Here is a 25,366-nt window from a genome sequence, read left to right as displayed (position 1 = left end):
AACATCAATTTTCAAGATGGGCAAAGAAGATGGTTTTATTTCACAAGAATATATGGCAGTGCACGCACCTCAGTACTGCTTTTGCATGCATAATGCATGTGTAAAGCTAATTTGGCTTGTACCCTTCTAAAAGGCAAGCATTCTGAGTGGGTACTGTAGATTCCTGGATTTTATTCCCCAAAAATAACACACGATCTGCAAATGTGCACAGATTGACGATAATACCCTTCTCAGTTCAGCATCTCAATCTAATAATTTAGGAGTAGCTGAGACGTCTTTCTCCACGCATCCCTCCACTACCTATGCTATGTATCGATACATCCTACTAATCTTAGGGCACTGCAATTGTGAATGTGTGATCCTACCCGCTTTATCATAGCACGATATTATAAATTTAGATCGTAAATCATTCCAGTCAACGCGCCTTTAAAACGCGTTATATTAATTTTAGATTACACAAAACTTATTTATCAGCTTTTTGTAAGTTATTAGATGTGACAGCACAAACAAATCTGATACCTCACAATGTTCTTGTTAGATTTTAAGTTGATATAATCAATGTAAACTCTAATCCACACAGAGTACTTAGCAATTAGGGGCCGAACTTTTACATGTGGATTACACAAAAAACGCATGCTCTGTTCTTCACATAGTCAAATGTAAGCAATTCCATATTTAGGTCATTTGTTCTAATTTTGACTCGTATCCTAACCTGACCACAAGACTAATAGAGAAATCTAAAAATTCTGAATTTACCATGTCAATCTTAGCTAATTTCAAAGTTCATTTTCAAGGGGTTTACCTTGCCTTCATTTAGTTCATATGAACACGAGACTACATGAAATCAAAATAGGCGGCGCAAATTAAAGAGGAACTCCTTTCCTTGACAGAAAACGAGGGCGAAAGCAAACGAGTTGCACCGACAAAAGCTCTGCCCTTTCCGGCGGAGCGTGCACTGGACGCGCCGGCGTTGGGGGAGTTTCCATCTTGATGCAACGGAAGGCCTGTGGCGCTATTCAATGCCGTCTCTTCGATGGCAGAGAATCAACAGAGAGGGAGAAAGAGATGGTTGAGCCGTCCTGTTAACGCGAAAAAGCTTCATCGTATACGCACGGATACCCTACACAGTTTCGTCATTCGTGGTCCCGACAACCAACCTCATTCCTTGATAACGTCGGGACCCACGAGAAACGATGTAATTCGACCTCCTCTACTTGTCGAGAAAACTATGCAGATGCAAATCCCACCGTGTCATCGAAACGCTGCACGAGATTATATATTAAGAAAAGATTAACAGTGACTTTGCATTTAGTTCATTTATCTTTTTATTCTCCTTTTTTCTGCCGAAAACTTTCCTTCCGCCTCAAAGCGTGAACTGTCTCCCATTCTCTCTCTCTCTCTCTCTCTCTGGTTTCAGCAGAAAGGATACCGTGACTGTTAAAAATCTGACGTAAATTTGAAAGAGAAGCCAGACAAAAACTCTCTCCGTAGTTCTTTGGGTTGTTCAAGAACATCTTGTTCCTTGTTCAGAAGGACTCACCAAGCTTCTTTTTTTTTTTTATTTTATATATTTTTACCTCTTTTGCGCGCTATACATAAGCTTTCTGCGCGCATGCTGCACCGTTTTTAGGTTTCTGAACCTCCAAGGTCAACTTACTGTGCATGGTTTTTTCTTTTCTAGATTTAATTTGGATTTTCGAGTTTCTCATGTTTTCTCATCCAGTCCGTGGCTCTGCAGTGCAGATGAAAGTGAAGGCGTGAACGACCTTTGAGTTATTGTAGAGCATGGTGTCATTTTCCAGGTTAGTTCCATCACTTCATTTCAGTAGGTTCCTTTGAGATTGAATCTGGGTCTTCTTCTGCTTATACTGTACATACTGGTTTTCCTGTTTTTGTCGTTGCTGTGTCTCTCAAGGGTGTCGAGGTTTGTGTTTATTATCATCTTGTGAAGAGGTTTGCGTATGATACATTCTTTGGTTTTATGAAATTTAGAAACAACCCCATTTCTGCATATGAGAAATTTGTCCTCTCTTGTAGTGGGATGTTGATGTAACTTGTCATCTTTTTTGGATTTCTCTTTCCTCTTCTCCATTTTCAGTTATTTGGTGCAAATTCGCATTCACTTTGTTAAAAGATGGGAACACAAGCCGACACTTGAGATCATAATTGGAACTCTAAAAGGATTAAAGTTACTTGCTAATTCTATTTTCAGCTTTTTTTCTTATTTTATTTTTAGTTTTGATGGTTGTAGGACACAAAAGTATCATAGTTTTTACTTGGTTTTAATTTTAATTTGCTTGCTAAGAGATGAATAAAGTGTTTCCTTTCAAAGGGGCTCTTTTTGCAGTTAATTTCATAAAAGTTTGTACGACCGACTGTGGCTTGATTTCCAGACATGAGTTGGTGGCAGCTTTGCTTGAGGCCCTTGAGACCAAATCTCAATCAAAATATATCCACACAGGCCAGAATTTTAGTATGGAGACACATAAAGATGTAGGACTGGTTTACAAATTGAAACGACATACTTCTTTTTGTGCTTGAATATTGGGCATCTGTTCAAATGCGCACTTCCATTTTTGTCCCATCACTTTGTACTAATTTTGTAAATCAGTCTCTCCACCCTTATGATTTAGGGTCATGAACAGAGAAAAGTAACAGACAGCTGTAACAATTGATTGTACCCTTATATTCTCAAACGTCTCAAATTTGTCATTAGCTAGGCTACTGATGACTAGCCAAGAAGTTGAGAAAGGAAGGGAAAATTTCAATTTTCATTTCTGGGATGAATTCACGATTTGCTGGCCTAGGAAAGACGTTTTTTCGCAGCTGCAGTTTTCATCAGCTGAGTGCTTAGGCTAAAATTTGCACTTGTCAATTAGTGACTGATTGATTTAGTTAAGACAACTCCGAACTAGGTTCTGAAATGGGAAATTGATCCATTTTTGCCCTTATTTTTGGCTTTTATTATAACCACATTGATGTGGCATTTTTTTTTTTTTTGGTTTTTTTTATTTTATATCACAATATGTCTAGTCTGCTGGTGTTTGTTTGTCTGAGCAAAATTTGGTTGGGAAAAAAAAAAAAAAACCTATATGTGCAAGTACTGTTTACTCTTTAAGCCATTGCACATTATTTCAGAAAAGGTTACGGGGATTATTTGGCTGAAAGTTCTATCAGAGAAAGATGGTCCAAAGGAATCATATTACTTCTCTTTAAAAGGCTGGGAAGATGAAAACCATGTTTACCAACATTGATGAAAACCATGCTTTTTGAAGTAACCAAGCAGAATGGTTGAGCTCTCTACAGTGAGGAGTGCATACAGTAGGGTTGATGAAATGGCAGAGACGAAAGGATGTAGAACAAACTTGAAAGGTCAATGCCTGTATGAGTGGCTAAACATGATCAAAAGGGTGATGCTTCCATTGAGCTTGAAATCTGTAGTGTATTGTTGTGAAGTGAAAGTGGAGCAAAGTATGTTCACATGGCTTATTTATTTTGATAATTCTTCATTTTCCCTCACTGATGGAGGCACAAAACCTTGATAAACCTTGAGAATCTGTCTGGATGGTCAACTGTATAGTCCTTACCAAACTGATTCTATGCTGCACTGTGAAGGATGTGAGTTGTGATCCTGTTTGCCGCGCCGCAGTATTGACTCTGGATCATCTTTTTCTTCCATTTCATCTGTCTGTTCTCATGAAATTTATGACATCATTGGAAAAATATCAAGCTTTGCTAAGAGAGATGATTTCAACTTTGGTGATCTATTTTTCTTTTTTTCAGGAAGGAAATAGTACTTCCCACATAACTGAAAAAAAAATGTGATTTACATCATCCATCAGTTGGAGATGGAGACGAAAGAGACAGACAGAGTAGTGATCGCGAAGCCAGTTGCTTCACGACCGACTAGCTCAAATTTTCAATCCTTCTCGGAGCTCCTTGCTGGTGCCATTAATTCATCGCCACCTAATGCATGCACTGAATCTGCAGTTGCCACCATTAGACCCAAAACGGTGAGGTTTAAGCCAGTGCCAAATCGAGCTCCAACTGCAGTGAATTCATCCCAGGTGACCCTTAAATTTGCTCTGTGGATATAATTCTTCTTAATTTCAGCCTTTAGAGATTTAAGATTGACAGAATCAGACAAAGTCAGGCAGAAGTCTCTGGAACAGCAACCGGCAATTCCAATGATAAGGCTTTAAAGTCAGATGAAAAGCCTACCGTAATATACAAACCGTTGGCAAAGCTTGTCTCAAGGTCAACCGTCTCGCTCTTGGCTAATATGGTCAGTACCTAAATTGCATTTATCCTATGACAGAGGCCATTTCAAGTTCCAGAAAAACTGTGTAATACCTAGTTCTTATCTAATCTAGAAAGATATCATTTTTTTTTGCCATTAGGGAAGCTTCAATATGGCTCACCATCAAACATTGTCAGTTGCCGAAGCACGTGTTAAATCTCAACTGCAGGACAAAAACAATTCGAGATCCCAGCCTATTGGAAATCTCCATCGGAGTGTCTCTTCACAAGCAGATATGGATGGGACAAGTGAACCCTTGAGATTGGCCTCCCAGAACATGGAAGAAGACACGAGAACTTCACCGGCCTTGAACATGGATCGCCCTTCTTACGATGGATATAATTGGAGAAAATATGGGCAAAAGCAAGTCAAGGGAAGCGAATATCCTAGAAGTTACTATAAATGCACACACCCAAACTGCCCGGTGAAGAAAAAGGTCGAGAGGTCTTTCGATGGCCGGATAGCAGAAATAGTCTATAAAGGCGAGCACAGCCATCCAAAGCCTCAGCCTCCAAAACGCAGTTTGTCAGGAACACAAGGGTTAGGCAACGTACTGGAAGGGTCTGGCTTAGACAGCACAAACAATCGCCTGAATGAAAGGGATGAATGCTCTGAAGATAGAGTAGAGAACAAGAATCTTGCACTCACGACTTACCATGGGAAAGGTCCCCTGGCTTATGATCCTATTGCAAATGTGGCTTCTAATGCTGGTGGTGCGACACCTGACAATTCTTGCGGTATTAGCTGCGAATATGACGATGGAAGCAAGGAGTTGGAAGTGGAGGATGATGAGCCCAAGAACAAGAGAAGGTTAGCATAAGCGAGCATCGGCCTTTAGCATAGAAGAAGCCAGATAGCTTCTTAGAATAAAATTAGTGATTTCTTTTGGTCTTGTTTTCCTAGATGGGCAGCCCTCTTTATCAGTATCGCATTATTTGTTCTGACTATTGAATTCTTCTCATAGGAAAAGTGACAATCAATTGAATGAACCGGGCATTTCGGGTGAAGGAATACAAGAAGCCCGCGCCGTGCAAAATTCAACAGATTCGGAGATTGTAGGTGATGGATTTCGGTGGAGGAAGTATGGGCAAAAGGTTGTGAAAGGAAACCCGTATCCCAGGTGAGACTTTGAACAGGGTGTATAACCTGTACTTGAATATGTTCCCAACCCGAATGGTATGTGTTTTAGAGATTTCTGGAATCTACATTTTGCTAGGTCATGAACACTTGACATAATCGGTTTATTATAAGGAAAAACAGCTAATTACATGGGCTCAAATTTTGCTGGATGATCAATATCATAGCATTCTGGAAAGATGGTCATGCTGTCATTTTAAGAACTAGTTTCTATGCTAGAACTTAGCTACTGACCAAATAAACTTATGCTGTTCATTGAAAGTTTAAAAGTTCACAAAAAGAAAAACCTTTACTCCATCTTTGTAGTTTGTTAATCAAGGATGAAAGTTGAATAAGTAGATTTTCCAACCCTAGTTTATATCTTGCAATGAACACCAGGTGTGGAGAATAGCTGAAAGAGGAATGAGAGAGGTCTCTTTCACAGAATCTCATAAAACGGTGTTTCATTTTCAACAGAAGCTACTATAGATGCACCAGTGTCAAGTGCAATGTGCGGAAGCACGTCGAAAGAGCTTCAGAAGATCCGAGAGCCTTTATAACAACATATGAGGGAAAACATAACCATGAGATGCCACTAAGAAGTACCAACACAGCAGGCTCAGAGTCCGATCTGCAAGCAGCCTCCAGTAAAGATAAGCCTTAACTGTTACCTTAAGTAACATCTGATAGCGTTATGAAGGGCAGAGGACAGGAAGAACAAGTCAAACAAGAGCAAGAAAAGAAGGGTTGACTCAGACATCGGAAGCTGAGTCACTCCAGTAACCTGCTGGAAGTATTCTTTTACTGATGATAGCTTTGACTTGATAAGATTTCTTCCCTTTGAGTTTTTCACTTTCACATATTCAGCTCACTTGTCCTGTCATCATTTCAGTATATAGCTCTTCCCAACTTACTAAAAGTTTTGTCAAAAGATGTTGTCTGCCATGAATTGTTCTGTTAGTTTCTTGGATCAGACGTAGGTTCTCTTTATATGCAGCTTGAGAAGCAAAGTAACTGTAGAAATTTTCTATTTATTCATCTTGTCTTTTATGCTCCTGATCAAGATGGTTCCTAGAGTTTCAGCATTCCATAGATTTTTCTGCTGCTAAGCAAATCATTGTATTTAGGAGAAACGTGGGTACCCATGAATGTCTGCAGGCTTTAGCGAGCATCAGAACATTGAATGTGACTAGTATCGAGAGACCTAAATAAATCCAGCAATGAATGAAGACTCTGCTTATAAGAAGGAATATCGAGCTATCTGAAGGGAGGAACTCGAGCCCATGCTTAGCACACTCCACGCAGATGGGACCGTTGATTAATTGAGATGCTTCACGTTATTTGAAAGAAAAAATAATTACCATATGATATGATGAACTCTCGATAGTCATCTAAATGATCACCATATTGTATGTTTGGTACCTTCTCAAAGATTTTCTGCAGACTTCTCTGTGAATGTTCGGTATCTGAAGTTAATATTTCAATAAATCCTTTAGGGATATCATCCTGCTAATTTTGTTTTATAATGGAAAAAGGGATTGAGAGGCAAAGCCATCACTACAATGTGCATGTTTAGCTGATGACCAACGTGCTTTACTATTTACTGCAAATGACGCTTTCCGAGCTCCCCGCATTGGCCTGAGAATAGTCTCGGACGCGTAGGATTGCGCGGCTATATTACATCTGCTGTAGATCATGAACATTTCATCTTGCTATCCTGCAGTGATCTCTTAATTAGGTAGCTAGTGATGATTTTTTTTTCTTTTTTATGATTTATCATGGAAAAGAAAACTAGAAAGAAAAAGAAATATAACTGCGATAGATCTAATTTCTCTTTCCGAACATCTTCTAGACCTGATTCCTGAATTTCATGGATTTACAGGCCAACGCTCAAACCCCGTCTCTGGTGGGGGAGAGAGCTTGCTGACTGCGCATTTTTAAGTAAAGAACTACCACCAAACAGTCATCACTCAGTACTCTTTTTAGGGATGTGTTACGTGGATCCAGGCTGGTTCTTAACAAATCATTTCAATGCCGTGCATGAGCCAAAAATCTGGGAAATAAGTATGGCATACACGTGCGCACGCCAACAAGGATGTTAGTGCAATTATCGGGGCAGGTTGAAACAACATAGGGCGCACCCGGAATGGTCACTTCTTGAAAACTTTTCTTGAAGAATTACACTCGTAGCACACGGATCATATCGTCATATAATTGACATATGCACAGGCGATGATAGACGATGTCCTGATTGCTATTTGCCGGTGGAGTTGACATAATCAGTATGATGCACGACAAGATGGTAAGGAACCATTTATTCTTTCTAATGAGCTTCATGCACGGAGCACATCAGAAAGATTAGAAGTCGAGGAGTACGGGAGAAAAAAGAGGAGATGTACAGAAATGCATCCATTGTTTTGGAACAGTGGAGGAATCGCTCAGTGAAACTATGATTTTTATTATTTGAGGAATGTTGTGACAAAAAATTGTTTGGGAGATTAAATACAAATCAATGGAATACAAAAACCCGCAGGTCACCTCTATTTAGGCTGTTGTTCTAGCTCTCTGTTGCCAATTTCTTTCTGCGGACTCTCATTGGACTCCTCGGGTTTTCCCTGTCAAAACGAAACCTTAAATTCACAAGGAAATTGCAAGCGTGCACAGAGAGAGAGAGAGAGAGAGAGAGAGAGAGAGAGAGAGAGAGAAATAAAAGAAAAGTGAGTGGAAGAAGAAAGCAAGCAAAAGCAACAGAACTATCCCAGTACTGCCACAACTGAGGTAAGTGTTTTTTACTAGAAATGTTCAATGTTGCGCAAAACAAAAACTGGATGAGGATAAAAAGTTCAACGAATTGCCATGGTTCTGTGGAGAACTTCATGACCAAATCTGCAAAATTGGGTGACTACTCAAGGGAAGTGGGTTTGATTGTTAAAGAAGACTCGGATGTAAAGTAGGCTCAAAAAATAGTTGGTCATCTCGCTCCCCTTCTGGATAAACCAATTCTAGCTCATCGGGCAAGTAAAACTTAAGGTACACAATAAAATGAGCACCTTGTTTCTGTCACGCCAGCCAAGTCCAAAAAGACCTATCCTTCTTGTGGGAGTTTCCTGCACGGAGCTCTGATTATGGGCAGACCTGCAAGCCTACCTTTGTTAGGCATCAAATCACTTGAAAGCAAAATACTTTATGAAATTTTTTTTATCTGCTCCTTTACTTGTGCAAAGTATCTTAGTAAGCACTTCATGTGTTGAGAGATTTGCCACTTCATTTCAGGAGTGTGCAGTATTAACATATGATAAACATTTCGGGAGGCCAAACCGAAGACTTTTGAAGACATCATCAGTCAAAATTTTAGAACATTAGAGCTGTGCGTATGTCACCTTCCTTTGTAAATTTATGGTCTTTGCAAACCACCCTCAACCACACATGGAGCAAAAGAAAAGAAAAGGAGTAGAGGAAGACCCGCAGGTGCATAATCTCTTTATGTGCTTCTACTTTCCAACTGAACTTAATCATCTGTCTCCTCTAAGGGCGAAGCCACTTACAACGTGATAAACAAAATAAACTAATCACTCTTGGATTTAAAAAAAAAAAAATGAGAGATGAGACATTTCTGTCTACACTCTGTGCAAGCATTATGTGTATCCAAAGGTTCACTTGTGGATCACCACATATCTTGGAATAAACAAGAGTCCATTTTGTGCACAACTATCCAGAAAAGATGATGGATGGCAAAGAGGGGGCAAGGAGGGAGAAAAGAGTGCACATGCAAACATAAGGTGATGTTATGTTAGTCACTCATGTACCCTGGAGCCTGGTGTGCTTTATTCTGGCCAGTTTCATATTGCAAGGTAGCCTCCAGCATTGATTCTGCCATGATCGCCCTCTTTTCCATCTGAGCCAGGGAAATCATAGCCTTCTCATATTTTTCCTGCATGATGTCCTAGCGGTTATAACACATGCACACACAAAGGAAATTACCTACTATTTTTGGATTATCCTTGTCAGCTCCAGCTATCTAAAGTTTGTCACCATGGTAAAAGAACAACAGCCTAACATGTAGAACTTTTCAATTTTAAACAGACAGTCGCAACAGCGACAACAATGACATGATGATGACAATAACAGCAATGACAACAAGAAGAATCCTTATCAAGCTAAGTGGGGGCTTCAACAATTTTGAACTTCTGAAAAGAACCAAATATGGAGCAATAGCATCCCATGAACTTCTATGAAAATTTTTAAATAGAACAGATTTTCTAAGATCCTTTTAGCTCTGTTTTCCAAGAACTCATTGACACTTATGAGTGAGGCAAATTTTACTCCTGTAATCACATAATCCACCATTTTTTAAAAAATTAAAATCGATCTAATCATGCTTTAACTACGCATGAAAAAACAGCAATTTACTTTAACAATGTACAGGAGAATGACATCCAAAATGCACTAGACTCATGTTTTTTGCTTCTTGACATCAAGTAATTATTTGTAAATCCATGATCAACTCATGCCTATTAAAATATTCTGAGAAGTCTTCAATTTTCATTGGGTCCAATTAGCTTCCTAACTAAATTATTGTCCTCCCCCGAAAAAATACATGTCTAAAATGACTCTTTCTAAGAGCAAATATCTCATTTATTCAATTTATAATAGTCTCAAAGGCGTCCCTGATTAATATAAGACGACTGCACAGCCAAATTTACAAAGGAAATATCTTCATAATAAGAAAAAACCTACCATTATGACGTGGTTCAAATGCATTAATCTTTTCACGCTCTCAACTTTTTCTCCTTCCAATATATCTTTTTAATATTACAAACCAATTTTATCTTCTAGTCCTCCTATATGCCATCATTCACCTATCTCTGCCTTTTCTTGGCTGTCACATTCATTGATCATATTATGGGTTAGCAATATGAATTATTAATATAAGACATCTGATCATCAGTAGCATCTCTTTTGTGGAGACCATACACACTAGGGCCTTCCCTAATATTTAAAAACCTTGTTTTAGGCTATGATAATTTTCTAAATATTGTTTGGCCATAAATCCACAGCTGCCAAATTGATACCCAGTGAAAGATCAGTTAACTTCTACAAGAACTGTATAATCACCAGGAGCTCATGGACTTCCACATGCACCAGATCGAATATTATCTAATTGATGAACATTAACAACATGCGGAGATTAACCTGGAGTACATGAACTGCATATTTCTGAGCAGCAACATCTTGTTCTGCACTAAGTCGAGCATCTTCAGTTACCCTTTGCTCTTGCTCTACCCGCATGAGGACCTAAAAGTATGACTAATTTATTGTGATGAGAAGTCTTACACATTAACTTTTACTCTTTACGCAAAAGAGACATTTGATGAGAACCTGAAGCATTGCAGTTTCTTGTTCTTTCTTGTCAGCAAGGGCTTGCCTTAGTTCAGTAACCTCTTGTTCCAGCTGCTCCACCTAAAACCAGAGAAGAGAGGAGGGACAAAACTCATTCAACAAGTGATCCTTAAGACTTCTATTGAGCCAAAAGATGGAAAAGCAGACATATGAAAAAATGTGATACACCCAGAAAATAGTGGTTTATCAAGAGATGGAAATAAGGTGACATGCATTGACAATGTGGTCAGAAGGTGTTGTTAGAGGAATTTCATGAAAGATGGAAAAGTTGCTATCCAAAGCTATCTGAACTTTGCTGATACGGATGCACTCATTAGAGATATAAGAAACTCCAGATAGCGGAAAAGCTCTGCATTTTATGATCAAATTTGTGCGCTGATTATCCAAGGAACCTCCAAGAAAGATAAAATTCGATGCACTTAGACTGGGTGGCAATTGAACAGAAGCCTAGATGGACATAAGAGAGATAGACAAATGGCAATAAGGATAACCTATATCAGTTTCTCTTTCTCAATATGAAACTGGATCTTCTAAAAACAAATCCTATTTGGTCAAAGATGTGACGTGTTACCATCTTATCTAATTTCCTCTTTTTGTCCTATGCATTTTTAGTTTCCACTAACAATCCAAGCAAAAGATTATGCCAAGTAGGTATAGTTGGCTGATTACCATTTTGCATATCTTACCAAGGAAATGAGGTGATGTGATAGTTAAATGAACATCTATTACTTTTTACCTTTTTCAATAAATAGAATCTTGAGTAAATTATATTTATGCTCCTTTATTTCTGGTAAGAAAGCACTAGAGATCCCTATTTATTGACCTCATATGAACAAGGGATCCAATGGCCAGCAAAAGAGACCTTACCAACAACAGTCACAATTTCATATAGATGCTTGAAAGACCAATATTCCTTTGGATTTAAGCTCTGCGTGAGCAAGATTATGACTCTCAGACTAATAGCAGTCAGTGTACATCTTTTTTTTTGTTTTGGATAAAAAGTAAGCAATATATTGGGGAAAGGCCAAACTGTACAGATGATGGCTTCAAAAACTTGCACTCAAGATGAAAAGACTCATTATGAGTGGAAGGAAGCCGAGAGAAAAAAGCCAAACAGCTACAACAAGAACACAAAAAAAGAAGAGAGCACCAGACGGCAAGAACAACCGCAAGTCAGAAGCAACCAAAAGTAGCCTAGACAGACGGTCAGTGTACATCTTAAACTCTAAGAATGCCAAAGTACAGCATTATATTATAGTAACTCCAGTGCATGAAAAATTTTAAATTAGTCTGTTTCAAACTTTGTTTTGGAGTTATCTGTAATATAAAATCAATTAGAACAAATGCATAACATGGTCATTTCTATCATGCTTTACTAGATTATGATATGATGGATTATGTAAAAGTAAAATTTTCACATGGGTCAATTTCATTTTATTAGTTATTCTTCAGTAAAGAATATTGAAAATTAATAAGCTACACAAATTAAGGTCGAATTACATTAATGATGCTATTAAGAGGAGTAATTGAACCTTTGTCTCTCCCTTTTCACCAAAAAGCATCTTCACATTTCAACCTCATATCAATTTGCATTTTGACTTTTGAAAAACCTAAGATTAACATTTCAAGTTGTATTTAACATCTGGTGCTAATTACGAATTTGCCATTTTCCTACCCAATTTTACCCTTCACCATTGCAAACCCACTCATGCCCAAAACGTTGACCCACCCATTGCTCAGCCCCTGTCCTCCTACCACTGTGCGATTGCCACTCACTATCCAACCGCCTCCCCAGCTGAACCACAACCCATTGACCAGTAGCTCTGCTAGCATCGAGCTCAACTCAGATCTGTTGAGTTCAACCCAAATACTGGACAAATCAGTTGAGCTCCACTGATGTCGAGCTTGATTCCAATCTATTGAGTTTGACCCAGATACTCTAGGTCGACCATTGGTCACACTTGAGAGAACAGAGAGAGAGAGAGAGATGCAAAGAGGACTTGGCCAGGGTCAGTGGCAGTGAGGCGTCGATTGGAAATGGGGGGCAGCATGAAATATGTCAGGGTCTTTACTGGCAGAGAGAAAGAGCAAGGGTCAGAGAGAGAGAGAGAGAGAGAGAGAGAGAGAGAGAGAGAGAGCAGGGGGGAGAGAGCAAGGTGAGAGAGAGGGAAGTGAGGAATGGTTTAGGTTTGGATAAGATTAAAGGGAAATTGGTATTTTTGGATTAGCAATTGTTCAGAGATGCAAATTGAAGTTTTCAAAACTTAGGATGCAAATTGATACAAACATGAAAAGTGGGGATGGTTTTTGTTTTCTTGATACAATTATAGGATTAGATCTTTGGGCTGATGCACTCAAACACAAAGCTTCATTCTACCCATTTTTCTCTAATTAAACATTGGATCAAATAGAGCTCCTTAAATTTGTTTAGTGTAGAGCTAGACTCAAAATACAACAGAGTAAAAGATTATCTATGTTGATTGAATGTACCCTTGCACTCAATTGAAGCCGATTGTCCTGCTTCACCATCTCCATAAGTGCTGTCTCCAGTTCCTCCGCTCTATGATAACACAAGAAATGTAGAATGATTTAGTATATCAATAATAACTTGTGCCAAAGTGAAGCAAATACTAATGGAAAAGAAACAACTTGCAAATATAACTTTATTCTTCTCAATCTCTATAGTTAAATGCCAGATTTAAGCTCTGCAATATTTAGAGTCATGATCGCCAGGAGATAAATAAGGTTTTACATCTACTTACAAAAGGGTAAATCAGCTGATGCAATGGAAAGGCAGACAAAAACATAGGGCCTCCGAGGTATGTCTATAATCACATGCCAAAAGCCTCAACATAGTATCCATTGACAGTAAGTGTCCAAAGGCAATGGTAGTTTTCTCAATTTATAGTTACTTAGTGCTAGTAGTTATTAAAGATGTAACTCTCCAAGCAGATATGATAATGATCAAGACCATAGAAAAACCTAGGACTCTAGAAATGGTTGACATCTCAAAACCATTCTGATATACAAGTTCCCATCAGTATTTTATCTTCTATAAGCAAGATCACAAATCATACAGAGTCAAAGAGGACACACGCATTTCAGCCAGAAGCAAAGAAGAAAGAAGACAGATGCATGAGAAGATAAAGCTTTTTGCAAGAAGAAACTTCTAAGTTCCAGGTCAGCTATCTATACCAATGTCATCTCCAACTGCAGCTACAGTTGTACCACACACGATGGTGCGAGATCTATAGATGCATTGAGAGCTACCAACCTGAGTATGGCAGATCTCTTCTCCTCCAGCAACCTGCATAACTCAACTTTTAACCACACAACCTGCATAGTGGAAAGAACCTGTTGATTACTGGAACTCAAAAGTGCTTGCACAGAACACCTTGTCCTTTTACAATTAAAAAAATACTACTAAATTAAAGCAGAATCAAATTGAGTATCTGAAAAACTTACTGCATCACCAACAATTATTAATAGAGTGATCCTTCTAAGCTTTTAGATTAGGTATGCACTGTGACAGACATGATCATTTATATAATGACTGGAAGCAGAACAATTATCAACCTTTTGTGGCATGTTAAAGCTCTTGTCCTACTTGACTTGGTGGTTGAGAACATCAAATATGCTTAAGTACCACTTATGGTTTCCTGTCAACATAAAGGAGAATAACTTCGGCTAACAGATTTGTAATTAGCAATACTCAACACTCCGTTTGCTCAGTTGTTTAATATGTATCTGTCAAGCAGAATACCTACAGTTAGGACAAGGCATCAAATTAGTAAATTAGTTTTGCGACCTTTATTTTTCATTTTATGGGAGTTTTGTGGCCTTATTGAGGCAGATATTCGAAGTATAAGATATCCAAAGAAGGGAACCAATAAGTAATTTACCATTTCTGTTTCTTCTCTAAATCAGAGTACCTATAGTCTAGTAAAAGGAGTCTTCTGGGATGTGAGCCAAAAGAGTGGATTACAATATTTGGAAATACTGATGATAGAGGCCTAAAATAAAAATGATGACAATCAATGTCAGTGTTTTAACTCTAGTGAACAGTAGAAAACTAAAGATAAGGTTTCGTGATGCTACGGATCTCATATTCAAAGGCACAAAGTATTCCATTCTAACTTTCTACTGCACAAATGTAGTCACCGCATCATTCCATTTGGTACAAAAACACAATTTGCGTGAGTCCACCGACAAAGTGAAGTCTGAACCATAACCAGACATTTTATCAGTAGAATAATGCTAAAAATAGTAAGGCCAGTATACTAAATTGGTCTACAAGCTGATGTATTAAGTTCATGTTGAGTTCTCAAATGGGCACACTAATTTTACTAATCACTGATGGAGTGCCACAGCGCTCAGCAAATTAATTAAGTAGATGAGTCCGGTACTGTCAATGTGCTCCATGTGCTGCTCGCCTAAGTGCCCAGGTGAGGCTAGTCGAAGCCTCTACCCCTTGACTAAGGAAAGGCATCTCCATCTAAGTGCCACCTAGTTGAGCGCCTGAGGCAAACCATTCCTATCGCTAAGTTGACACTTCAACAACAATGTGTATACGGTTTAAGTTTTTACTTTTTTGTCTCCTAAGCTACTCTGGATTCTGCATCAGACAGAATAACTATAGGAACAGTTTGAGAGAGAGAGAGAGAGAGAGAGAGAGAGGAGCACAGCTAGGTATTTCTTTTCCAAAAAACATAATTTGCATAAAAGTCCATCGATCAAGTGAAGTCTGAACCATAAACAGACATTTTATTGCTAGAATAATGCTAAAAATAGTAAGGCCAGTATACTAAATTGGTCCAATAGCTGATTTATTAAGTTCATATTGAGTTCTCAAATGGGCACACTAATTTTACTAATCACTGACAGAGTGCCACAGCACTTAGTAAATTAATTAAGTAGATGAGTCCAGTGTTGTCAAGGAGATCCAAGTGCTTGCCCAAGTGCCCAGGTGAGGCTACTCAAGGCCTCCACCCTCACCTAAGGAAAGGCATCTCCATCTAAGTGCCACTTAGTTGAGCACCTGAGATCAACCACTCCAATGGTGATGCTTCAACAACAATGTGTCCAGGGTTTAAATTTTACTTTCTTATCTCCTAAGCTACTCTGATTTGTGAATTGGTTATAAGAAGTGTAGGAACAGTTTGTGAGAGAGAGAGAGACAGAGAGAGAGAGGAACACAGCTAGGTATTTCTTTTCCAAAAGAATAAAAAAATACTTGAGCTGGTGCCCATCAGTTTCACTCGAGATGATCAGACAACAGAAGAGGCTCCGTTTCTTTATATTGACACTCTTGTAAATGTACTTAGGACCATTACAAATCAAAGAGAAAAAAGCCAAAACAATTACATATGTAGAAGCATGCTGAAGGCTTCTGTAGAACTTTTTTGCCTTCAATAGGATCATTGGAAATTTGGTCCTAATTTATTGAAGGATCAAACTTCTATCTAGCGCTCGATTTTCTCATATGAGTGCCTCACCTGGCACCCAAGGTCTCAAGCATTAGGGGGTCCAAGCGCCTTAAGAAAAACTAGCAGTTTTAACAAACACTAGATGAGTCCTGGTATCCCTAGCACTAGTTTTATCAGTGTCCTTTCTGAGATGAAGTAGATATTTTATTTCCACTTTAGCGCTAATGTGATAATGACATACAAAGAACAATCCGCAAGTAGCTTTACATTTAGAGTTGCGGGTCTTCATGTTACAGTACTAAAATCAATCTGTTATTTACAGACCTTATGGCTCTAATTTATAAGTGGGGAAATATTTGTGAATGGATCTGATGCAATTGGGCAACTGCAAAACATGGTTTCCTCTCCATAGAAAGTACCTGTTCTTGGAGATCTGGCAGAGAATCAACTTCCGAATCAACAGCCAAGCCACCAAGAAGATCTTCCAGGTGGGAAGAATTCTCCAAATGGGATGTGTCTGCATCTGCAGCTACATCTTCTGGCCTTTCAGTGCTTTTTGTTTCTTGGACAAGTGATGAAGTATCATGCTTAAAACTGTACAGTTTTGTGGCAAGCCCTTTAGAGTCCTTCCACACTCGTCCCTTCTTTGATCTTTCCTCAATCACCTCTAGGATAGAGGGACGATGTTTTTCTCTCAATTTAAGAAGTCGAGCTTCAGTTATGGCCACAAAACCCATGCAAGCAGTCAAAACAAGTTGGCTACTATCAAATGTGGAGCCAGCAAGTGATTGTAGCAAAGTTATTGCATCACCAGCATCCTTGGTTGTGACAATAGCAGGACCTGATAAACTAGAGAATATAAGATGTCTGCAGGAAGGAACTGAACATGACATTTTGAGCATTAGTATACCACCAAATTCCAGAATTAATTGCTTTACCATACAACTCCATCAAAGCAAGAGCTGTTCGGAAAAGCATTACACGATTCCCTTCAAATAGAAGCACGTCCCATATTCGGAGAACTGCAAAAAAGAAGATTTTCCTAAATATCTGTTAAACAAATTAAGCTGTTCAAGCTTTTTGTAAGCACTATATAACAATTCAGTTGCCATCTATCTCATTTGTTACAGCATAATCTTCACATCCTGGATTTCTCACCACTCTCCCATGGAAGCATATTCACAAAAATTGAAAGAAACCATGGCCCGGAGATCCATGCCACCTGCACTCCCAAGAAATCCAGATGATTAACTGCACAAGAAGCACAAATGGAGTGAAAAAAAATTTGCTCCATGTCATGTGAAAATCTCAAACATAATTCATGTGTTTCAAATGTCAAAAGAAGACCAACCCAGTTTGGGAAACCTCTCCCGCATCAGCTCCTCAAAAACTAGCTGGTCCACCTTGAAAAATGTATACACAAAAGAAAATCAGCAAGGAAACCAATCTTTGAGGGAATATTTCCTGAATGATTACTTGAGAATGTCCACAAGATTTCTCAGTATTGGTGGTGAACATTGTCAATTTGTGGAAGTACTCAGATATGTGAAACCCACCTGAGATTCTATCATTTCCTCTGTGTAACACCCACCAAAATAGTCATCAATGATGCCCACTAAAGCCCTGAAATTTACAGATCTCATAAAAATGAGGCAGCTGTTTCCAGTAGCATTAGTTATTAGTTCTTTCCCACTTGACAACAATAAATAATGTTAGTGGTAGTAACGATGACTTCAATTAACAGAGAAGATTTAACAGTTCTAGTCTCCTCTTACTTTTTATTAGGCAAGTTGATAGAAGAGGAAAGACTATGGATAATGACAAAACTTGTCATTTGCCAAATCCTTTTGCTTAGTCCCTGATGTTTAAGAGGTTATATTCTAGTCATTAAAGAATCCATTTTCATTAAGATGGTTGCTCAAGCTTAATTTCAGTTATAACAATCTATGGATAATTCCTGCATATGATGTCTATCGAAATGCAGTTAAGGGAATTGCATATGATGTCTATCAAAGTGCAGTTAAGGGAATTTAAAGAATTGCGCTCTGGGAACTAAGTGCAAAACTTTTAAACTTTCATGATCAATAAGACTATTCCCCAAAAGGGAAAAATATGAGAATACAAGAGATTAACTTCCACAACATACCAAAAGGCATTTTCCTCAGGCATCAGAAGCAATAACAAACCAGCAAAGAAGTTCATTGCCTGACAAACATCATATAAACATGTGAGCAGAAGGGACAAAAAAGATAGCATTAAATTGAGAAGACTAAAAGCACATTAAAGGTGCAAAATCTTGTCAAGATCTAAGTATGATGCAGTAAGAATCAACCCAGCCTTAAAGTCCAACCCCATAAAGCAATGAAGACCACAGATTACCAATTTTCTAACTTCTATGAGTGCTTATATTAAGGGTAATTTGCATCACCTAAATCCCTTAAACAATCAAGGACATTGATTTACAATAGTGGCCCTCCAATAAACTACCAAAACTTTTAAAAGATAAAAGTTTTATTAATGGAGAAAATTTATAAGGACATCGTGAATATCCAGTACTAAAAGAAAGACCCTAACAACAAAAACTACTTCAGAAAAGACAAAAATTTTGTAGTCCATAAACACTTAAAATCATCGAGAACGGAGTCATGCTCCTCAGTTATAGATCTCTTAGAATGAAAACAGGTATATCCCATGGACCAACAGCTGAAATCTTTTAGTATGGAAAACAATGGGGAGACCAGTATATTTTGGTTTGCAAACCTCTTTAATAAAATATTGAGATCGAAGAAGATGCCTAATGACTGGAGAAAAGGCACTTTGGTTCCCATCCACAACTACAAAGGGATTGAACTAATGGCCCATATGATGGCTCTTTGGGAAGGACTAACCAAATTTTAGTTAAGAAAAAAGAGATGTATCTCAAACAATCAAATCAGTTTTACAACAGAAAATCTAACATAGAGACTATTTACCCGTTACAAAGATTGGCCGAAAAGTAGATGAATTCAAGAAGGATTTGCAAATGGCCTTTATAAATTTAGAGAAAGCATGTGACAAGAATCAAGAGAGCTTCCTTGGAGGATTCTTGAAAAGAAAGGAATACTGGAGGAATGGAAGACTTTCCTATAACAATAGAATCAAATCAAGGGTAAGCTCTAAGTCCTTATCTTTTTGCTCTGATGATGGATGAGTTGACAAGATTGACAAGACATATCCAAAAAGTGAAGCAAAGAAGTGCATCTGGTGTTTTATGCAATGGTTGAATGCTGCATATGCTTAAGGATAAATCAGTTAGACAACAATAAAGCCAACAACACTCCGTGGCATGGAATGCTGGGGGGTTAAACAGTCACAGGTGCACAAAATGAGTGTAGCAGAGATTAGAATGTTTCGATGGATGTGCAGACACACAAGAAAGACGGATTAAAAATGGATCTATTCAATAAAAAGAAAGTGTGGCTCCAATTGAAAATAAGATCAGGGAAGCTTGTTTTTATGGTTTGATCAGTTGAAGGACTTCTAATGTTGGCAAATAATTTCCTAAAGTTATGAGCCTGATTTAATAGAAAACTTGAAGAGAAATCCCAATGAAAGATAACATTGAACAAGTGAATTCCTTCAGGCATCCCACCTAAGGCTTCCTAAACATCAAACCTACGGTTCCACAAGAATTGCATCACATGACACTACTCACAAACAAATCTTGCTAAATTTCAATAATCTCAATGAAATTCTATTGGATTGAAATAATTGCATCTATATTTATCAAATATTCTGAAAATCTTAATCCTAGCTGTAGTAAAAAAATATCTGATCAACCAACATAATGGAAATAGGCAACCTAATAATCTACTTCAAATGTAAATTCAGAAACCTATTACAATCCTAAGAGACTTCAGATCCCAATAGATAAGGCTACTAATTGAATTTGGTGAAGGATCTTGTTCCTTTACTGGTCCTGTTTGAGTTATAGATCATCAGAATAGCCAATCATCACGACTCAGCAATATCATTGTTGTTTGGGCCACAAACAATTTATATTGTAAGCTCCATCACCTTCAAATACTTCAATGAGGAGACGTGATCAGGGGATGGAAACTTGAGTTAGAAAGAGCAAGAAAACCTAAAAAGATGTGGAAGAAGATGATAAGAAAAAATTTAAACCATGTAGAGTTTAGAAAAGACTTTATTCAAAATCAAGTCCAGTGGCATAACAGGATTCACATAGCCAAAACCTACTTAACCAGATAAGGCTTTGATGCTGTCACTGTATCAAATTGTTTCACTTCTATCTGATGTCATTACATAATTCTTTAATGTCCTGACAATAATCAAGAAGACAGGCAAATGACAGATAGAAATATTACAGTTATTCAATTAACTATGAAGATACAATCCAATTGAAAAACAGCAAGTCAATATTTTGGAAACTTAAGATCATCATAAAAAACAATTAAGACTGACAGTGAGGACAACTGAAAGTGTAAGACTTTAACGGTTGTGGTATGTCATTGTCCATAATTCTACTACTTAGCAATTAAAGGTCCAGTATACACAATTTAAATCCCAGACAGAATTCCAAAAAAAAAAATTGATATCAGAGGGGAAAGATTATAAATGTCCCATACCTATGAAGAGAAAGCAAAGATCAGCAACATACCAATCCAAAATTAAAAAGGCTTCATTACAACTAAGAGACAACTATTAATGACAAAGTTCATGGGGCGACAGTTGTAACATGGCATATGGGGATAAACCCTCTTAAAGAAGCAGGATTTTACAACAAAATTCTGCTTCACCTCATAACTACCTGACAGTATCCAACAGAGGGATTATGCCGTGCATATGCTATAAGTAATCGCCTCAATGAGTTTCTACCATTCTCATCTAAAGCAGGATGACCTGGGAATGTCCGAGGTATATCCTGCAAAAAGAGCGCATTAATTAGTTCAGGAAAATCCTTCATGGCAATGCAAAGAAAAAGAAATGTGCACCTACAAATGGAAAAGACTGAAGGATAAAGTCCAACGCATGCATCTAATGACCTTCTCAATCTGCTTTTTCAACTTCTGGGGTACAGCAGGTGAATTGTCAAGCGCTTTCCCCTCATCATCACTAGCTTCTTGTGCTAGCAAGTCCTGGTAATATCTCTCTATCCGACGTGTTCTTACACCTACAAAGGCTTGCCATACCTAAAACACATGATTGAGGTGAAGACAGCATTTTCTCAGAGGGATATAAAATGCTCCCTGGTAACAACAGCGCGAAAATAGTATGGTACAAAGTAAAAGTTGTCAAGTTTACCTCACCCCTTAGATCCTTGGGCACTCCTCCTCGAACAAGACATTCTAGTTCTTCTCTCCATGGGAAAGAAGATTCCAAGGGCATCCCTTCACTAACAGCTCTTTCTCCATTGGATGAATTGGCGCTGCCATTTGATGCCTCATCAAGTTCAACATCTCCCTCACTATCCTCTTCAGAAGTCTGTCCCGAATGACTAACTTCATCAACTGTTGGAAGATGAGCACCATTTACACCTTTCAAGTCATCCTCCACATTTTTTGCTTTCTTAATACGGAAACTCATCATATTCTCAATTGCACCAAGGACTGGTCTAACATTTGCCCATCTTGGCACCTTATCAGACTTTAAGTTTTCTGTAGAATGAACTTCCCTTTCAGGGCTACTTCCAGTTGAACCATCAGAAGGCTTGTTTTCACTTGGATCATCCCCCTCTGCAGGCCTGTCTGAAACAGTCCCGTCTCTGTGCTCACTTACTCCACTTGGCAATCTCTCCTTATGCAACCTCTCAGACCAGCAATTTTGAGATGTGTCCGCTTGTTGTTCAAGGAAGTTTTTCCATTTCTCTGATCTTTCGTCTTCCTCTTCCTGACATGGAACATTACAACTAAGCATGCAGAGCCTCATCCTTACTCTTAAATTAGAGGATAATTATCTGGAACTGTCTCATTGAGAGTTTCAACTAAAGCTCAGGCATACTTTACTTTGTTAAGCTTTTATGTTTCAAAAACCTCCTAAGATTTATAACTTATCTTCCTTACAAGATTTTTCTCGGTGACAAAATAGAGGTGCGCCGTCTTAACCAGCTTAGACAGGAGAGGGCATCAAATGATAATTAAGTCAAATTAAAAACAGAGGATACCATCTGCTTTACTCCAAAAAAGGAAGTAACCTGAACAAGCAGTTACCTTGTAAATTTTAGCATACTCTCTATATCTCTGCAAGTGTTGAGGTCTTAGAGCAAACCCATATGCATCCCTGTCGACACAAATACACAACTCGATTCAAAATCCCCCCAAGAACAGATCCTAACCATAAACGGAGATGCAATCGATTGGCTTCAAAGGGTATTCAGGAAACTGAATCTAGAGATCAACACCGCATACTCGACACGACATTGATACGGAAAAGACGACGTCACGCCACAGAACAACACGCTACCCATTCTCACTCACCTAGAATCAACCTCTAATGAGCGCCTACTCAACAAAGACAGCAACATATTTCACCAGGAGTTTCGATTCCGCAAAGCCCATAGCTCTCATTCGCTCTTTAGACCGAACTATCGACACCAGAGCCAACCGAGCATCAAAAAGTCGTCTCGAAAGAGCCGGCCAGAATTTACAGACAACAACAACTCCCGCAACGCATCCTATCGGACAAGATCATCAAAATCGAACTACTCCGAGCACGCCCGCAACGTGCGTCTACGATGAAGGTCCGAATCCCAACCCGATCGATCCAGCGCGACCGATAAATCAGCGACGCACGATCGACACACACGGAAAAAAAAAAAAAAAAAAAAAAAAAGCAAAAGGCAAATCGTTTTGGAGACGCATCGGAGCCGAATGATGAACTCGTCAAGCGCCGGGGGCGGGCGAAACCGAAGCTCGGGAAGACGCGTGGAGACGCGACGCGACGACACGTGACAGCGAGGAACTCGCGAGATGCATGTAGGGAATGGCTCACCTCCTCGGCTCGAGCGTGTGGGAGAGGTGAGAGATCTTCTCCGCCATTATCGCAGGCCCGAGCAACGGAAGCTGGATCGATCGACAGAGGTAGAGAGAGAGAGAGAGTTTCGGTTCTTTTGCTTCGATTTTGCCTCGCGAATTGAGTGAGTTATATCCCGGAGTTCCCAACTACCGAGTCGCGGTCGTTGATTAGACGCCAGCGGTTGTCATGATTCAAGGCGCAAAGCAAAACTTGTTCAAATCTTCAACCAACATAACGCCGCCCACCCCCTAAAACAAAAAAAGAAAAAAAGAAAAAGGAATTAGATAGTTATTACTTTAGATGAGGAAGTTTAGGATGGTTTAAAAATAAAATGAGTGCACTATAAGTCTTGAAATTTATTATGTAGATGTCATTAAATTTTAAAACTTACAAAAAGTATAGTTAAGTCATGAAATTTGTCATATTAGTGCAATCAATACTTTTGTTTAGGGATGTGCAAAAGAATCGGGACCCGTCCGACCGAACCGAAACCGCCCTAACCAATAGTTCTTAAGAGAATCGATCCAGGTTTCCGATTCCAATTTATGGGAACTGATAAGTCGATCCGATTCTTAGTTCTATGGGCGGATCCGTCCATCCAATTTTGTTAGCTCCATCCAATTTTGCCAATAGAATTGTTTACCTGATTTTTTAAAATATTTTCTCTACCCAATGTGACAATGATGTAGCTAAATAATCAAATGTAGGGCTAAAACATTTGTCATTTTGGTCCAAGTCCAAATTTTAATATAGATTTAAATAATAAATTGTACAATCCCCCCCTCTCTCTCTCTCTCTCTCTCTCTCTCTCTCTCTCCCTCTCTCTCTCTCTCTCTCTCTCTCTCTCTCTCTCTCTCTCTCTCTCTCTCTCTCTCTCTCTCTCTCTCTCTCTCTCTCTCTCCTTTGCATTGTCTTGTTCTTCACCATCTTCAATTGTCCACCACTCTTTTCTTCTTCTTCCTTTTTTATCCCATCGTCTGTCAATTTGTATCGTCAAGACAATTTACCACTCACTTCTTTCACTCGTGCAGGGACGTGCAACAATTTAAAGAAGATAACTTTACCTACAATCTTTTTTTTTTCTCTTTATGATTAAGCAAAACCTACACCAAACGGATGAATATAGAAAGGGGGATAGAGATTAATGAATATCTGAAAACACTGTCATTCAACCTGAATTTCACTTTGAACAATCCGAAACTAATGTCAATTATCATTTCTAATCAAGATTTCTTTCTCCTCTCCCATCGTTGCATGTGCTATAGCGTTATTGCTATTTGACATGGCGAATTTCCTCCATTGCCTCTGCCCATTGATGTAGGAAAATGTCACGGGCTGGTAGTTCCTTGACGGCAAAACAACCCGTGCAATGCCTGGTGAGCGGAATCCACTAGGCTAGCCTTCATTGCATAGTTGTTCTAAAGGACAAACGGTGAATAGCTTCCTCATACGAGATCGTACCACACCCAGCTTAGCTTAAGAGTCTATTTCATCGAGTAAGACAATATATTTCTTTAGGCTCAATAGCTGGTTTCGGCCTATCATGACCTCATCAGAAGAGTGGCATCAACTCATAACTAGTTTGTGCACGGGAGGCCAATCCCGCCTTCAAAGCTCCTAAGTGATATAGTTGTTCAATCCTAGAACTCTTAGCATCAACTGTCATAACATTACTCCCATGGACTAGTTGTTTCATTCCTCTAGCATCCTCACTCTTCACTTGATAACCCCAAGTACCGCTCACAAGTATGACGAGTATGGGAGGATTCATGGATCATGACATTCTCCACCACTCAATTCTGCAACACTCTCGTTGCGATTTACTCTGTCATTTCCTTGCATCCCTTAATCATTGATGCGCCACTTTTTGGATCATACATTGGATGATCACGCTCACCCAACAAAACAGATTTTGCTCCATTGGTGGCCTCTTTTGATCTCAGCTGTTTGGGCCCCTTTTCAATCTTTCCTTGGCAACTATGGCATTTTTTGCCAACTGCATCTTTTGGCAGCATCATTTTTACCTATTGAGCATCTTGACCCCAGCAAACCAATAGAGGTTCTTTCCTTGTTGAAAATGTGGTAGTAGACCTCTTCTTTAGATTCATTG

At 38.8% G+C, this 25,366-nt stretch overlaps 2 protein-coding genes across 5 annotated transcripts; one reads left to right on the top strand and one right to left on the bottom strand.

The window, feature by feature from the left end:
* The first annotated feature begins 1,320 nt into the window (after positions 1 to 1,320).
* LOC104435925 (WRKY transcription factor 44) lies at positions 1,321 to 6,479 on the top strand. 3 transcript variants are annotated; one of them, XM_010048652.3, is made up of 7 exons: positions 1,321 to 1,647; positions 1,739 to 1,802; positions 3,784 to 4,067; positions 4,154 to 4,285; positions 4,401 to 5,110; positions 5,265 to 5,420; positions 5,816 to 5,950. In XM_010048652.3, exons 3-7 carry the CDS (start codon positions 3,849 to 3,851, stop codon positions 5,826 to 5,828), a joined length of 1,230 nt encoding a protein of 409 aa, XP_010046954.1. In that variant the 5' UTR covers positions 1,321 to 1,647; positions 1,739 to 1,802; positions 3,784 to 3,848; the 3' UTR covers positions 5,829 to 5,950. The 3 variants fall into 3 exon arrangements, with proteins under 3 accessions (XP_010046954.1, XP_010046944.1, XP_010046937.1); XM_010048642.3 differs by having other exon boundaries at positions 1,324 to 1,647; positions 1,744 to 1,802; positions 5,894 to 6,479; XM_010048635.3 differs by having other exon boundaries at positions 1,324 to 1,647; positions 5,894 to 6,479.
* A 1,371-nt stretch (positions 6,480 to 7,850) lies between these two features.
* LOC104435948 (TBC1 domain family member 10B) lies at positions 7,851 to 23,386 on the bottom strand. Of its 2 annotated transcripts, XM_010048672.3 has the most exons (18): positions 23,233 to 23,386; positions 22,452 to 22,521; positions 21,547 to 22,131; positions 21,288 to 21,434; positions 21,053 to 21,166; positions 18,389 to 18,447; positions 17,799 to 17,865; positions 17,594 to 17,645; positions 17,401 to 17,493; positions 17,181 to 17,264; positions 16,662 to 17,083; positions 14,091 to 14,152; positions 13,307 to 13,376; positions 10,796 to 10,876; positions 10,610 to 10,711; positions 9,223 to 9,347; positions 8,467 to 8,551; positions 7,851 to 8,031 (listed from the first exon to the last, which is right to left on the bottom strand). In XM_010048672.3, the coding sequence occupies exons 1-18, from the start codon at positions 23,277 to 23,279 to the stop codon at positions 7,957 to 7,959; spliced, it is 2,340 nt and encodes a 779-aa protein (XP_010046974.2). In that variant the 5' UTR covers positions 23,280 to 23,386; the 3' UTR covers positions 7,851 to 7,956. The 2 variants fall into 2 exon arrangements, with proteins under 2 accessions (XP_010046974.2, XP_039167385.1); XM_039311451.1 differs by lacking the exons at positions 7,851 to 8,031; positions 8,467 to 8,551; positions 9,223 to 9,347 and having other exon boundaries at positions 10,609 to 10,723.
* Between the last annotated feature and the right edge of the window lie 1,980 nt (positions 23,387 to 25,366).

This window comes from Eucalyptus grandis, chromosome 1 (genome assembly GCF_016545825.1).
Source record: "Eucalyptus grandis isolate ANBG69807.140 chromosome 1, ASM1654582v1, whole genome shotgun sequence".
NCBI lineage: Eukaryota > Viridiplantae > Streptophyta > Magnoliopsida > Myrtales > Myrtaceae > Eucalyptus > Eucalyptus grandis.
This window is presented reverse-complemented; position numbering and strand designations above follow the sequence as displayed.

What these genes read in the sequence shown, in the direction of transcription:
- LOC104435948 (XM_010048672.3), bottom strand. Translation starts at nt 23,279, where the DNA reads ATGGCGGAGAAGATCTCTCACCTCTCCCACACGCTCGAGCCGAGGAG. An exon ending in CCTGAGGAAAATGCCTTTTG is followed by an intron (nt 17,866 to 18,388) that starts GTATGTTGTGGA and finishes TGTAAATTTCAG; the next exon opens with GGCTTTAGTGGGCATCATTG. An exon ending in GGAGAGGTTTCCCAAACTGG is followed by an intron (nt 17,494 to 17,593) that starts GTTGGTCTTCTT and finishes CTTCTTGTGCAG; the next exon opens with TTAATCATCTGGATTTCTTG.
- LOC104435925 (XM_010048642.3), top strand. Translation starts at nt 3,849, where the DNA reads ATGGAGACGAAAGAGACAGACAGAGTAGTGATCGCGAAGCCAGTTGCT. An exon ending in CTGCAGTGAATTCATCCCAG is followed by an intron (nt 4,068 to 4,153) that starts GTGACCCTTAAA and finishes AGACAAAGTCAG; the next exon opens with GCAGAAGTCTCTGGAACAGC. An exon ending in TCTCGCTCTTGGCTAATATG is followed by an intron (nt 4,286 to 4,400) that starts GTCAGTACCTAA and finishes TTTTGCCATTAG; the next exon opens with GGAAGCTTCAATATGGCTCA.